At 43.1% G+C, this 15,186-nt stretch overlaps 1 protein-coding gene across 1 annotated transcript in view; it reads left to right on the top strand.

The window, feature by feature from the left end:
• Nucleotides 1–15,186, top strand: part of Fto (FTO alpha-ketoglutarate dependent dioxygenase) — a 362,312-nt gene that overhangs the window by 79,938 nt on the left and 267,188 nt on the right. The window contains exon 2 of the mRNA XM_036187370.1: nt 13,065–13,142. Within this exon, the coding sequence (XP_036043263.1) occupies nt 13,065–13,142 (78 nt within the window). The remainder of the gene's footprint in view (nt 1–13,064; nt 13,143–15,186) is intronic.

Below are 15,186 nucleotides of genomic sequence, written 5' to 3' on the forward strand. Positions count from 1 at the left end.
CCTTTTCCCTCTCCCTGTACTGTGGGTACCGGGTCTCGAGGGCTGTCTGTCCGCTGCACAGTGTAGGGCCGAGGCTTGTGTGCTTGTGTGTACTGTGCTGTGTCGGTTAGTGTGCAAACACACTGTCTTTTCTCCTTCGTGCACATTGTGTAAGAAATGAGAACCAGGCATTTGAATAAGTTAATCACATGCCACATTTCACTTTGGAAATTAAATATGTTAGTTTAAGACTGCAGAATGTTTGTAAAGCTGAAACACACTACAAAGAGAGAGCTTTGTAATAACTTAAGATTTGTCATAGTTGTATGCCTTAAAATGCCCATGCTTGCTGCCTTAGTTCCCTATCTGAATGTGTTCACTGACATGCCTCCAAAGCAGAGATTTCATGTACTGAATTTCATTCTAGATTGAATTTTATGCATGGGAGAGATACCCCGTAAATGGAGCCATTGGCATTGACTTGTGTGTAATGTAACTAGCAGGCAGAGCAGTGATGAACTGCAACTTGAGCTGAGCTCTGCAGACTGCTCAGAGAACACAGGCAAATCCCTGCCCACTCTTGAACTAGCTTGTTCTCCAAAAGCAACAAGTACTACTTGTCTTTTCGGAAAGCTGTCACGGAACTGTAAAACCTGCAGTTTCTACTTAAGATTCCTCTGCACCCTCAGCCTAGGAACACTTTACAGTTCTCTTGGAATTTGATAAAAGTGTCCTAACTTTGAAGTTAGAGGAGGCTCTCATTTCTGATTAGGCTCTTTCATGATGTCAGAAAAATCATACATGGTTCCATATTTGTAGACTAGCACAAGGCCTCAGAACCTCAGCATCCTGTCTGGTTTAGAAAGCACATCATCGGCCATTAGCTGCTCTTGAGTGCTGTGACCCCCCAACTGCCTGAGCTTTTAATTTCTTTATTCATTCCTTTTTCCCCTCCTTCTTCCTTCCCTCCCTCCTCTCTTTCCTCCCTCCCTCCCTCCCTCCCTCCCTCCCTCCCTCCCTCCCTTCCTTCCTTTCTTTCTGTCACACTTACTGTTCATATTATTTTAATACTTAAAAATTGCAGCAAAATACACATAAAACTGGCCATTTTAATGGAGCATCTCAGTGACCCTTAACCCACTGAAATATTGTGAATATATAAGTCTAGTCCTTTTAAGGCTGAATGATATTCCTTGGTGTGTGTAAACTACAGTTTGCTTGGCATCCATGTGCTGTGGACACTTGGGTTGCTTCCATCATAGGCTCTTGTGAATAATGCTTCTCTGAACACAGATGCCTGGAGTCCCTGTCTTTACTTAAAGGACAGTAGATAAAAGTTGGTAAATGTTAGTGAAATGGTGTGTGGGGGATTCTGAATTGTGTGTTAGGCTGATGGCGCTGTTGCCATGGGATTGGAAACCGGAGAGATGGGAGTACGGCATTCCAGGAAGGAAAATGTTGACTTTGATTTTGGCCTTGCTGAGTCCCAGGGGTTGGTGAGGATTTTCAAGGTATGTTATGCACAGGCAGTTTTAGATGTAAGTTTGGCTCAAGGGTGAGAGTTTGAGAGTTGACCTCCTTCTAAGACTAGGCCGCCTGAAGGACTTCTCTGGCATGAGAGACTGTGAGCCCAGATCACCTCTACCTTTCTCCCGTTACTTAACTTAAGTATTTTGTCCCAACAGTGAGAGAAGTAACTTATGTGCTAGGATTATTCTTCATGGTATAATTGGAAACAGAAACTTCAGAGCATCAAATGCATGTAGGGAAGTAAGTTTAAATGCATGCTTATGAAGCGACAGGGTTCTATCTAGTTGATACTTCAGTCAGAAGTAGTGAAAATAAAGAGAGCTTATTGACTTTCTGGAATCCAATTTTATATGATAAACTTCTGTGGTAGTTTTTAAATAAGTCATTCCTTTAGGTATTATTCTCTGATTTTCATCCCTAACTGTGTCAGGAGCTAAGCACTTTTTGTTGTTGTGAAGGTAACATTGTGTCTCCTATAATACAGTTGCTGTTCCTCAAGGGGAGATGTCTCCTGTCTGATTATGCAGTCCTTGCTTTGGAAGCAGCAGAGGAATAGAGAGCAAAGGCTTATTAAATGGCCCATCAGTGAGGTCGCTTCTGATGACTTTTCAGCAGCAGCAGGTTCATCTGCTTTCCCATGGCAGCTTGTTTGATCTTGGTTTAATGGCTGAAGCTTTGTATAATTACAAAGAAATCAGAAATCCGACTGGTCTCAAGTGTGATTATTTACAGGTGGACCTGCTAGCAGGGAGGTGCTAAGTTTGATTGTGCTAAAGCCTGACCAGACACATGGTGAAGTCTCCTGGAGCTCCGTCATCTGACCTTTTGATGGACTACCAAGGTGATTTCACGGTGTTAAGTGCCTTGAACACAGCTGAGAGAACTTGGTTTTTTCTTCTGAACAGGAGGGATTTTTCCTCTTGGAAATGTCAAATGGTGTATTATTAGGTCCTCAGAGCTAGGATGTAAGTAGAATAGACAGCAAGGGTTTTGTAAATTCTGCAGTTGCTCATTAAGTTTGGGATGGGATTGCCTTGGCTGTTATAGTCACTTACAAAACCCTGGCCTGTGTTTAGTATGAGGGCGAGCCTCAGTAAGTAGCATCTCTGTTCTCAGCTAGCTCAAAGAACTTAGTGTCTGCGTGCAGTGCAGTGGGACTGTTTGGAATCACTGGCCCTGAGGATCTGACATTCTGTTTTGTCGTGTGTACTGCTTTGATACTCACTTCCCATTCTTTAGATGTGTACACTTTCCTCCCAGAAGATTTCGTCCTTCCCAGTTACTCCCACCTTCCGGTCACTTTCCCTTTTGCTTCCTTTAGTTGCCTTTTCATTAATTTGGCAATTTTTTTCAGGAGACCATTTCCCATTTGAAACTTGGTCTGTACGTTCCCCCAAATGACTATTATAACTGAGGATTTTAAAAAGTTAATTTAGTAGGACAAGTAGATTGGTTTTCAAGTTATCTGAAGAGCTCAAGTATATTATTTTGAATCTGTGGTTTTTATTGAGTTTAAAAATTTTCCCTTGAAAGAGAACTTTTTGAGATCAAGAAATACTACAGCTATTATGGTCAAATCCTAGGCCAAGTATTGCCATCTTAAGTAAGGAGAACATGGACAGTGTCATGTTATCTGGGATGCATGAAGGCAGCTCTGCTGGACCCTAGACAGCTGCTCAGCAACAGGAGAAGTGAAGGAAAGTCTGTGATCAAATTACATAGACTTGGAGCGCAGCGTCTGTACGCAGTAACAGAGTAGATCTGTAGCTATAGAACAAGGGAAGCTATAAGCAAGGGGGTGGGTGGGGAGTAGAGAAAAGGCCCCATCATGCATTTCACAAAGAGCACCTACAAACATTAGTAGATATATGAAAAGTTATCTAACTGACTCACAAAGAATGTAAGGTAGAGCAGGAGAACTTGTTTTTCATTAGTCATTTTATCAAAAATGTACAAGTTTGGTAATAACTGATATTTGAGTAAATGAAAAAATGGGAGTTATCTGCTGATGAATCTGTAAATTAATACCAGGAGGGCAGTTTAACTGTAGGAGAAATCTTAAAAGTCCTATAAGTCACTTCACCCTGCTGAGAATCTTTATCCTAAAGAATTCCATGCCTTCCTGTGAAGGTATCACAGTATGTGTATGCTTTTTGCTTCAAATACAGAGATGTCAGGTATAAGATGTTAAGGAATAAATAAAAACAAGTTATAGCGAGGTTTGTAAACAAGATGGCATTATGCCCTGGAAGGAGCTAACCAGAAAGGGCGGTCAGCTGGATTAAAGCCTTGATCCTGCAGAGCCTCTGGATGTTGAGACAGGAAGTTGAATGGGCAGGGAATAGACTAACCCTCTGAAGCCAGAGCTTGGCAATGAAGTTTCACTTTTTGTAAAGGGTGATTAAAAGAAGTCTCCTGACCCCAGGAGGGCTATAGTTTATTTTGATCTGTGAGTCTGGAGAAGCAGAAGGGAGCTCTGTCTTCCACGAGTGGAATCGGGGTGGGAAATTAGGGGTAAAGGGGTGAGATTATGTGTAGGACCATTATGTAGAGCTTGGTCCTGGATAATGGTTATCCTGGGAGAGGCAAGACAGAGCTTCTGTGGATCCACAGGCGACCACAGGTGGAGTGAGCCACCAAGGAGAAAAACAAAGACAAAAGCCTTCAAAATATAGATAGTTCCATTAACAGCTGAAAATGAGTGATTAGGGCAACAAGTAACAAAACCAACAATTACACAAGTTCTTCCATGTGAGAGGAATCTATTTCATGGACAAATCAAAGACTAAAAGACACATGTTCGTGTTGCTCCAAGGGATAAAGGTATTACATCATTGACAAAACAAAAAATCTAGGAACTTTGCTCCAGTGTAAGGCCCCAGCCTCCTGCATCACGGAAAGAAGAAAGTGACCTGATCAAAAAATAAGACAGGAAGCAAGAAAAACTCATCCACAAACACTGCCAGGTGGGCAAGTCCCAGCCCAACAGAAACACCAGGAAAAACTAAGAGAACACATCTCACCTACAAACAGTCACTAATGAAGAGTTCACAAAACTGTTCACAGCTATGTTCAGTTAACTCGGAGAAGATGTGAATCCACACTCTTAGAAGAAAAGAAAGAGCTGAATTAGATAACACAGTCACTTTAATAGAGATGAACAGTTTAATCAAGAGTTGGAACCCTGAGAAATAGTGCTGCTGAAAAGAGCACCTTAATAAGGCAAACCTTCTTAAAATAAAGTAAAATAAAAATCTAAAATGTTTGGAAACATTTGGAAATTTCAGCTACCCGAAAATGAACCAGTTGGAAGTTTTGGAAATGAAAAACAGTGTCATAGAAGTAAATTGTTGACTTTGAGACAGGGTGTTGCTGTCATTCAGCCTGACTTTGAATTGATGACATTCCTACCTCAGCTCTGGTGCGGAGGTCACATTACAGATGTGACCACCATATCTACCTGAGAGAATAGACTTCATAGATGGGATAAAGGTCAGACTCAGCACATTTACAAGGAAATGATGAGTTGAACACGTTCTGAGAAATTCACATCAAATTTAGCTTAAAGAGACAAAGGGTTAAAAAAAAAGAAAGGGCAGGAGATTTGAAGGCTAGATTGGGAGGTTTTGATTTATGTTAAAGCTGTAGACTATAAGGGTTATAGTGGAAAATACCCTTAAATATGAGATAACAAGGAAACAAAAAAGGTACATCCTGTAGCTCAGTAGATGCTAGCAGAGAGGAGATGATGTCTCTGAAATGATTATGGGAAATTTACTTATTTAAAAAAAATAATTTTTTTGTACATGTGAGTGTGGAGGGCAGAGGTCAACATCTGCATTCCTTGTATTTTGAGACAGGGTCCCTCACTGAACCTGGGCCTGTTGATTTGCTTGGACAGGCTGAGCAGTGAGCCCTGGATTTCTCCTGTCTTTGCTTTCCCAGCATGATAGGTGGGGAATTCCAGGATTATAGGTGTTCACTGCCAGGGACGGCTTTCGAACTCAAGCCTTCTCCCTTGCAGGACACAAACTTCGTTGGCTGATTTATCTCACTAGCCTGATGTGATTTTTTTTTAGATTAAAATTAATTAATTAAATAATTAATTTTGGTTTTTCAAGACAGGGTTTCTCTGTGTAGCTTTGCACCTTTCCTGGAACTCACTTGGTAGCCCAGGCTGGCCTCGAAGTCACAGAGATCCGCCTGGCTCTGCTTCCCAAGTGCTAGGATTACAGGCGTGCGCTACCACTGCCCAGCTAAAATGTATTTTTATGTATGAGTATTTTATGTATGAGTGTATGTATGTTTATGTATGAGTGTATATATGTCTGTGTGTCATGTACATGCCTGTGGAGGCCAGAAGAGGGCATTGGATCCCCTGCAATTAGAGTTACAGATGATTGTGAGCCACCATGTGGGTGCTGGGAACTGAACCAGGGTTTCTCTGGAGGGGCAACCAGGGCTCTTAACCACTGAGCCACCTTTTTAACCCCCTTATGTGATTATTTATTGAATGACAAAAGAAACAAGAAGGAAGGTCATGACTGCTCCTGGGTATGATAGAGGAGAGAGTTTGTTGTAGACAGAAGGGAGAGTGTAGCCAGAGGCAGCGGCATCCCGGAGAGTCCAGAGTGGACCTGACTCTGAGCCCTGTGAGGAGGGGGAGGCAGCAAAGAGGAGCCACCTACCCCAACCGAGATGGGTGGCTTGGGCCAAGAGAACAGGGAAAATACCAGGTAACCAAAGGGCAGACCATCCTCTGGGCTGGAGAAGCTTATGGTAGGGCAGGGTATTCCAGCCATACCCTGTATCAGGTTGGGACTGAGGGATGCTGGGAAAACTTGGTGGCCAAGTCCACTTTGATGCGTTAAATAGGCACCTCAGCCCTTTGTCCTGGGTTTGAGACCTAACATTTATCTGCTTAGGTTTGCTTCCAGTTTGCTCTTTGCTCTTTCTTTTCTTCTCTTTCTTTCTTCCTTCCTCCTCCCCCTCCTCCCTCCCTCCCTGCTTCCTTTCTTCCTTGTCTCCCTCCTCCTCTCCTTTTCCTCTAGGGACTTTTGAGATCTTGTCACAGTGTCGCCTACCCCTCTGTCCTCATACTTGTGGTTGCTCTAGCATCTCTGATGTCCACCTTCATCCTAGTAAGGTCTCTTGGAGTAGCACTTTGCTCTTCCATATGAGATTCCTACAAGAATATGCATGCATCTGCCTGTGGGCCTTTGTACTCCTGTCCTGTATTTTAATTCTCTGTGTGTTATCGACCCCACAGATCACCATTATTTTTACTTTAAATAGTCAGATGTCTTTGATCAGGATTTAACTTGTAAGGGCCAGTCCTCTATTGCCGTGTTGGTACCATGGCTGTACTTTCAGCTCTTCATGTGGATTCTGGTTGGTAGTTCATGTTGTCGTCTGTCTCCTTCTCTCTCCCTCTCTCTCCTTCTCTCTCCCTCTCTCTCCTTCTCCCTCTCCCTCCCACCTAACCTTTCTTTTTCTCTTCCCTCCCCTCCCCTCCCCTGCCCTCCCCTCCCCTGCCCTCCCCCTCCTCTCTCTTCCCTTCTGACTGTCATGTTTCCCCAGTTAGTACTAACCTTATGGTTTTTTCTTATATAAATATGTCTTTTTCTTTTTCTCTTCCTGCTTTTACATTTATTTCTTTATTTTACTGTTTTTAAGTAATGTGGTTTTGAAATACATTTTTAAAAGGTCCCTTGTGTGTGTGTGTGTGTGTGTGTGTGTGTGTGTGTGTGTGTGTTTGCTTGAAGTTCTCAAACAGCTTGTATCTGTGGACGTTTAGTTGTTATCAAATTTGGGAATTTTTGGTCACTATTTTATCCCTTGCCCATTCTCTCTCTTCTCTGCTGCCGTTTGAGATGTGTGTGTGTTATTTGTGTCCTCTGTGGGGCTGCCGACTTTCTTCTTGCCTGCATGTGTGTTTCCTTCTGCATCTACAGGTTCCTCCTCCTCTTCCCACTCCCTTTGAGTGCTGAGACGCTGGGTTTTCCTTTCCAGAGCTTGACTACTGTATTTTGTTTCTCACCTGCCCAGTCTCCCCCGACTTTCTGGATTTACAAATTCTAGTTCCAATCACTCTTAATATGTGTCTGCTCACTCTGCCTCCACACCAGCTGTTCTGCAACTGGCTTGGGTCTGTGGTAACCATTGTGGCGTCTGACTTTGGCCATCTCTCCATGTGGCACCCCATTGCTTTGGACTGGACCATAAGCTGAATTTTAGCACGTGACTCCTGGATCATGTTTTTGGTGTTTTTTCAAGTATTTCTCTTCTCCATTGAGTCACTGAGGACTCTTGCATCAGTTTGGTCCTTGGAAGGCCTTGCTCTTGAGCCTCGTCATGAAGAAGGGAGCGGCATGTATTTGAGGGTTAATTGTCCCATGGAAAAACCTTTTGAGTGTTCTTCTCGGTGTTTTGTGAAGCACAAGGATTTTCTTTTGTGCCTGTTTAAAATCTAGAGCTATTAGAGCAGCGAGGTACTGAGGTTCAGGGACAGCTTTAGTTTTACAAGTTGAAAAGTAGGTTTAATTTTAACTAAAAATTAAAAGTATTGTATTTTATTTGATCCCTTATATTAAAAATTAAAAAGGTTTTGCAAGGCATAATTTTTCTTGCCTTGGGAGGGTGTGGCATGCGGTGTGTAATTCTTGGGAAGTGAGAGTAGTCTCAGTATGTGACCCCTTGCTGGTCACCTCACAGCTTTTTGTGGACTTTTCTTTCTTCCTGTATTCTAAGACGTTGCAGTTTCCTTGTGCTAACCTTAGATGACCATTACAGCACATTTAGTTAAGGTGTGACACATGTATATGTGCACACACACACATATAAACCTCAAGTGATCATTACAGCATAGCCAGTTATGCTGTGACACACAGACATGTGCACACACACATATAAACCTTAGGTGACTGTTACTTCACAGCTAGCTGAGCTGTGACACACAGACATGTGCACACATATATAAACTTTTGTGGAAAAGTGTTTATGAATTTCTCCTGTATTTTGTCCAGGCAAATTAGTATCTGGAGTTCTCTAGTAGGATTGATTCTAAAGTTCAGTTGATAGAATTGATAGTTCTCAAGTGTAATTAGGTGGATTCACATTGATTCCACTGTTGGTCTTTATAACTATTAAATGCGACTTTTCCAGACACAGATAATAAGACTGTGTGGCTGCCAAGTGCACTGAGGGCTTGTTATGTGCCAAGCGCTGCTCTTACCTGTCTGTGTGTGTTGCTTCCTTTATGTCCTACAGGGAGCTGAGCCCCAGCTATATCTCAATTGGGGGACTTGCCTGGGAACTCAGAGTTTGACTCCTAAGCTCATGCTCTGTTATCTAGAACACCCCCCCCCACCTGATTCCCACTTGCCTGTAATCTACATAATTCATAAGTTGCTGTATTTACTAATACACATGGCTGATTTTTACTTCTTCATAGCCGCATTGCAGATAAGAAAACCAAGGTTGAGAGAGACTGACTGAGGAATATGTACACCTTGGAAGTTACAGAGTTCATGCTGTCACATCTGCTTGTCCTGTTTCTTTGTATGGTGCTGCATTTTCATTGAGAATGGGGGTGGGAAGCCGGCTCATTTAAATGTTGAGGTGTTTCCTTTTCTTTAGGACTGTGGTATAGAAAATGTATTGCCTTCGCTTCCTTGGCTCAGCTGCTTCCTGCTTTTTGAGAGGCATCTTCCTACTCATTCAAACCTTGCTTAAAAGCCAGGTCACTTTCCGACTTGCTTCATCCTCGCAAGACATTGTATTTCTTACAGTGGATGTTCATTAATTTTAATAAAATTACATTTTTATTGACCAGCCTAAAATATTACGTACAATTTAAAAACTATGACAGGGAATGCTGGGTATAATGAAGTATACCTCTAATCCCAGCACTTGGGAGGCTGAGGCAGGAAGATACCTTGAATTTGAGGCTAACCTGGACACATAGCAAGTTCCAAGTTAGCCTGCCACACTGTCAAACAAACAAACAAACAAACAACAACAAAAATACACACACAAAACAACCAAACTAGTACCTGGAGAATGAAAAACAGATGACAGCTAAAACTTGTCAGCAGCATTGTCTAATGGGCTTGAAGGGAGGTGTGGACAGAAGACAGACTCCATTTGTGTGCATACGACACACTCTGTGCCATGACTTACAAACCAGTTAAGTTCTTTTGGGTGATTTCTGCAAGACTCTCAAGCCATGTCTTTGGCAGATCTGTGAGCTCAGACCCCTCAGCTTTCCCAGCAAAGTGGAAGTGTATGCCGACAGTTTCTGACGTGCAACCTCAACGTTAATTCTAAGTTGCAGGCTTTTTTTAATGTCAGTTGCTGTGTGCCCCTTTCCTTGAGGAGCTGTGGAAGTGGGCCTTAGCCGGCCCGGGATGGCTAGGGGAGGACTTCTCTGTGACCCTCCTGTCAGTGGGGGAGCCAGGCTCTGAGACCTTTCTGGCTACCAGGCATTTGTTAGTAGCTTGATATATCTGTCACAAGTGTGACAGCCAAGAAACTTGTAAGCAGAGCAGTGTGCTACAGGGCCAGCTGTGTGGGCTGACTGAGGCACTGCTGCTGGCCGGAGCTGACCCAGTGTGGGACTCTCAGCCTCCAGCCCACATGTTTTCATGTGCTATGGTGACTGGCTTGTATTAGGCACAGAAGTATAATGGCTTTTTCATTGTTTTATTAATAGAAAGGTGATCAGGAGTCAGAGATTATGGTAAAACCTGATAGATTAACAGAGGGACGAGAAAATGATCAGTGACCTCTCCTCTCCCACTTCCCCATCTCCTTGGGGCCATCTGTGTTCCTCTCCTATGTCTCCATCTCCTCCGAGTCAGCCAGACAGCTCTAAAGTCCATTCCTGCCAGCTGAATGTGGGCCCCGCCCAGCAGACAAGGCCAGACTCCATTTCCACAAACACATCTCCAGCAACACTGAGGAACTCCCATGCTGGTTTCCCTCCTCGGCAGTGTGTTTGTCGGTGATCTTCCCCAAGAAATGCTTCATTGCGCACGGACAGGAAGATGTAGTTCCTAACGCAGGCCCTGAAGCCTGGGTTGGTGGTTTTGTATCAGATGCCATGTTAGGAGTCAATAGGTAATGTGTTTAAATAGTTGGTAGACAGTCTGGTCAGTAGGTGGCTTACAGTGTCGAAAACAACGGAAGCAGAATGTTTTGAACTCCTACGGAGGAAGGCCATTGATGCTGTGTTTGCTCCATAGTAGGAGCGTTCAGGAAGGATTTTATCCTTTGGTCCAGCCTTTTAGGTGTCGTTAGCCTTACACATGTCTGCTGGTCTGCACCTCAGCTGAGCTGAGAAATGTTTGTTTTCACAATAATTTACTCAAAGCATTCATTATAAATAGTTCCACCCTCTGTTGATACTTGCTGGCATGTGAGGCAGATCTCCTGGTCTTTAGCCTGTCTTAGACAGAGTATGGAATTTCTCGTGGAAATATATACCTTATACATGGATTAGCTTGAGTGATAGACTCTCATGGAGAGATTTTTAAGGTGGTATTTTAAGGTGGAACTTCTGAATTATTCAGTGTTTAATTTTTTTGGTGGCATTTATAAATATTGTAGTGCTTTGTGTTTATAAAAAGCCTTAAGACTAGTAAAAGGATCGCAAGGGAATGCAGACTTTCCTGAGCTTCAACTGAAATTGAAATGTAGGGTTTTGGTTAAGGTTGTGATAGTGTACATAAGTCTGAGAATTATTCATGAAAATTTCATCAGTTCTTTTTGTAACTGTAAGAGTGGCTACTGCTGAGAGCAGATAAAGCTACCCAACTAGTAAATTAAATGATTTGTGCTATGCTACTGTTATAGGTCTTTCTTAGTGGTCACTGATCACACCTTAATTAGGAAGTCATTCACCATCATGGGTAAGAAAATACCATGAAAATGGAAACCTGTTTAGATAAGTAGAATCATGTGCAAATGTAACTAACATACTGTTTTGTTTCTTGGGTGTATACTAGTTAGATTTTGATTCCCTTTGTGTTATTTATTTTGAATTACAATGCAAAAATTCTAGGAATTTTGGGTCACAAAGGGATGTTTGCTCTGAACTTCTCTTGTTTTGATAGGTTTGTGAGTGAAGGCTGCTTTCCTGGGGTGCAGGGGGATAAAACTCTGGGCTGCCATGTCTGGTTGGGTGAGTGGTGCACTGTATAAAATCAGTGACTTCTGGAGTTGCAGGGAATAAAACCGAGTTTGGGTATGCTAAACCATACTCTCTTGGGTAGGACCCAACTGGTCCAGAGCAACGGCACACCTTCCTGTTCCCGTATTGTTGATGCCTAACAATGGCCCTGGTGATGCACTTTGAAATTCCCAATTTTATTTGAAAACTACTTCTCTCTGCTATTTTTCCAGCTTATTAATATGAATCTCTGTCTCTCTCTCTATCTCTGCGTTATACTCATATATGCTGTGTATATGCTACATGCAGACTCTGGCTGTGTAGATGTCTGGATATAAGGTGACGTACTGTAAATCTCCCCATTGCAGTTACCTGTCCTAATAATAGTCAGTGCTGTCTGAAGAAGACTGAGTTTTCTAAAACAACCTTAGACAATGCTGGATGGATACTTACAAAAAGGTGCTTCATAAAACTGGATAAGAAAGCAAAGAGGCTTACCATAAATTTGTGGTGATGGTTTAGAGATGAGAGATTACTTTTAAAAGGGCACTATTTTCCCAGCACTTGGGAGGCAGAGGCAGGCGGATCTCTGTGAGTTCGAGGCCAGCCTGGACTACAGAGTGAGTTCCAGGAAAGGCGCGCAAAGCTACACAGAGAAACCCTGTCTCGAAAACCAAAAAAAAAAAAAAAAAAAAAGCAGGCACTATTTGGGGCTGGAGAAACGGCTCTGTAGTTATGAGTGCTTGTTTTCCTTCCAGAAGACATGGGTTCAGTTCCCAGCACCCTCACAGCAGCTTACAACCATCTGCAACTCCAGTCCCTGGAGGTCAGACACCCTTTTCTGACCTTTACAGGCACTGGACAAGCATGTGGTGGATATACATACATAAAAGAAACTAAATCTAAAAAACGAGCATGACTGTAAGTGGACACATTCAAATAAGTGTTTCCAGGGGGGCTAAGCATACCAGCTCCCCCACTGTTCAGAGAGGAGATGGTTATGCTTTATTGGTATTCCAGGCTTGGTATCACAGAGAGCTTAACAGGGTCTCAGGCTGTACAGACCGGAAGACTTTTTCAGGAAGACTAATGACTGAGTCATGGGTCGCCTGGGTCCTGATAGCAAAGATGCAAGAGGAGTGAATGACATTGTCTGTGAAATGTGACAGTGAGCAGAGTTAGTTCTGAAAGAGTGCTTCATACACCTTATAATTTAAAGTGCATATGACTTAGTTGGTATATTTTATAATTGGCCCTTATATCTTTAAAAGTTTATACACTCAAGTTCATTAAGATTTTTGTGTGTTTTATTAGAAAATAATATATTGTCCTATATTTGAAGTCATTTTATATTCAGTAATATGTAATTATTATTTTTAACCAGAAACTGAGGCTCCTCGAGGAGCTTGAAGACACTTGGCTTCCTTACCTGACCCCCAAAGATGATGAGTTCTATCAGCAGGTAAGCTGTTTTAGTATTTTTATCAATTTGTTGCCTCCACTTTTGATCATGAAGTTGCTTAGGTGCACTCAGAGGCCTGATCCCAGGCTGTGCAGAGCCTGCCGAGTCCACGCCTGCCTTCCCTCAAGTCTGTTTTCTCTGTGGACTCTGTCTAGACATAGCACACCGTTTGCTCCTCCCCAGCGTCCATGGTCCTTCTTCCCTGTGCACCTCTCTGCTCACGTTGACTTTTCCTTCTTTCTTTCTGTCCTGCATAGAGTATAACCTTGTCCTCTCATCCTGTTGCTGGGTGGCTGACCCTTTAAGAGTTCTTTTAAACATTAGCTCCTTTGTGAAGCTTTTGCCACATTGTCACGGCGCTGTGTGAGGCTGTACCTCGTAAGTGTGCTGTCCTGCCTGCCTATCCCATTGAATAGCAGTACTGGGACTCTGCATCTTACATATGACAAGAAAAAATTGAAAATCACTCAAATAGAATGGGAAAGGGGATTTATTGGCATCACTTAGAAATCTAAAAGCATGTTTCTGTACCCAGCCTCTCAAAAACTGTCCCTGCCCATTCTTTTCCTGGGTTTCTTGGTTTGACATTCCTGTGTTTTGAGTTCATGCTGAGTTGGCCCTAACCTGATAGCCTGGAGGGACTTAGACAGATCTAGGGATGTGTGGTCTTCAGCATCTGAGATTGTAGAAGGGGCTGGTGATTTCTTTCCCTCTGGTCCCACCAGATGCCCCAGGCAGTGATTGAGTTAGCCTGATGGGTCACTGTGTTTGCTCGACCCAGTTCATGTGCCTCTCTGGACTTGGGTTCATTGGGAGCATTCCCACTCAAGTCTGTATGGGTGAGTGTTTGGGAGTTAAGATGGATGACGTCCCAAAAGAAAAACAAACTTCTGGCTCCAAATAAGAAGGGATAGGTGTGTTAGACAAGCAAAATTTGGTGAAATTTCACCTATTTTTTTCCTATCAGGACATATGTTTGAAGTATGGGAATAGAGTCATGTCACCCTTGGTAGCTCCTGCTTGTCCATAATAACCTCGACAATTAAGGAAGGGGAGTGGAAGGCATTTGCCTACCTGGAATCTGGTTTCTAGGCCACTCTCCTTCCTAAGACCTCATCTTCAGCTCCTCACTGCCTTTTACTCATCAGCTCTCGCAGGTCTATGGTTTCCTCCTCTGCCCTGTCTGCCCCTGCAGTCAGGCTAGCCCCAGTGAACTATCCTTGACTCCCCACTCCTTTGCGAGTTACCCTGCTGGATGTTTGCACCTCCTTAGAGGAGCTTTGCAGCTTCCCATGTGGTGCCTTCTCGCTCTCTGCTCCCTCTGTCTGTGTGCTCCGTCCTTGCAGAACACCTGTGAAGTTTTCTGACACCTTCCAAGCCCAGAAGCTGGTCTCTGCTCCCTCTGTCCTTGATTTCTGTCTTCTCACCCATTTCTAATAGTGTGAGTTTGTTGTTGTTGTTGTTGTTTTGTTTTCGATGTGATGCTGAGGGGCTGAGTGCAGAGTCTGACACATGCCAGGCAAATGCTGTACCAACTGGAAGATAGCCCAGCCAGCCCTGAAATGATTTTGTTTTTAAACATGCTTCTTTCTCTTCTCTTCTGCACATTTTTCAGTGCCTGGAGCCCATTACGTGCTTAGTTTGCTTGAGTGAATGATTGAATGGTGAATATATCAGCACTTATTTATTTTTGAGACAGGGTCTTGCTATATAGCTCAGGCTGTTTTTAAAACAGATTATTTATTCATGTGTATGTATATGTGTCTGTACAGATGTGTGCAGAGGCCCATGGAGACCAGAAGCGGGAGGATCATAGTTACAGGTGGTTGTGAGTTGCCCAGTGTAGGGACTGAGCTCCTCAGAATGAGCACCAAATGCTACTGACAGCTGACATCAATCCATCCTCCTCATGCTGGTTTTGAATTCAAAATCCTTCTGACTCAGGCTCCTTAGGGCTACAATCACAGGTGTGGGTCATGATGCTGTGTTACTCTTAAAAGTCAGTTATATAATGAATCCAGTGTGCTTTGCATTTTGATTTTAC

The sequence above is a fragment of the Onychomys torridus genome, chromosome 5 (assembly GCF_903995425.1).
Source record: "Onychomys torridus chromosome 5, mOncTor1.1, whole genome shotgun sequence".
Classification (NCBI taxonomy): Eukaryota; Metazoa; Chordata; class Mammalia; order Rodentia; family Cricetidae; genus Onychomys; species Onychomys torridus.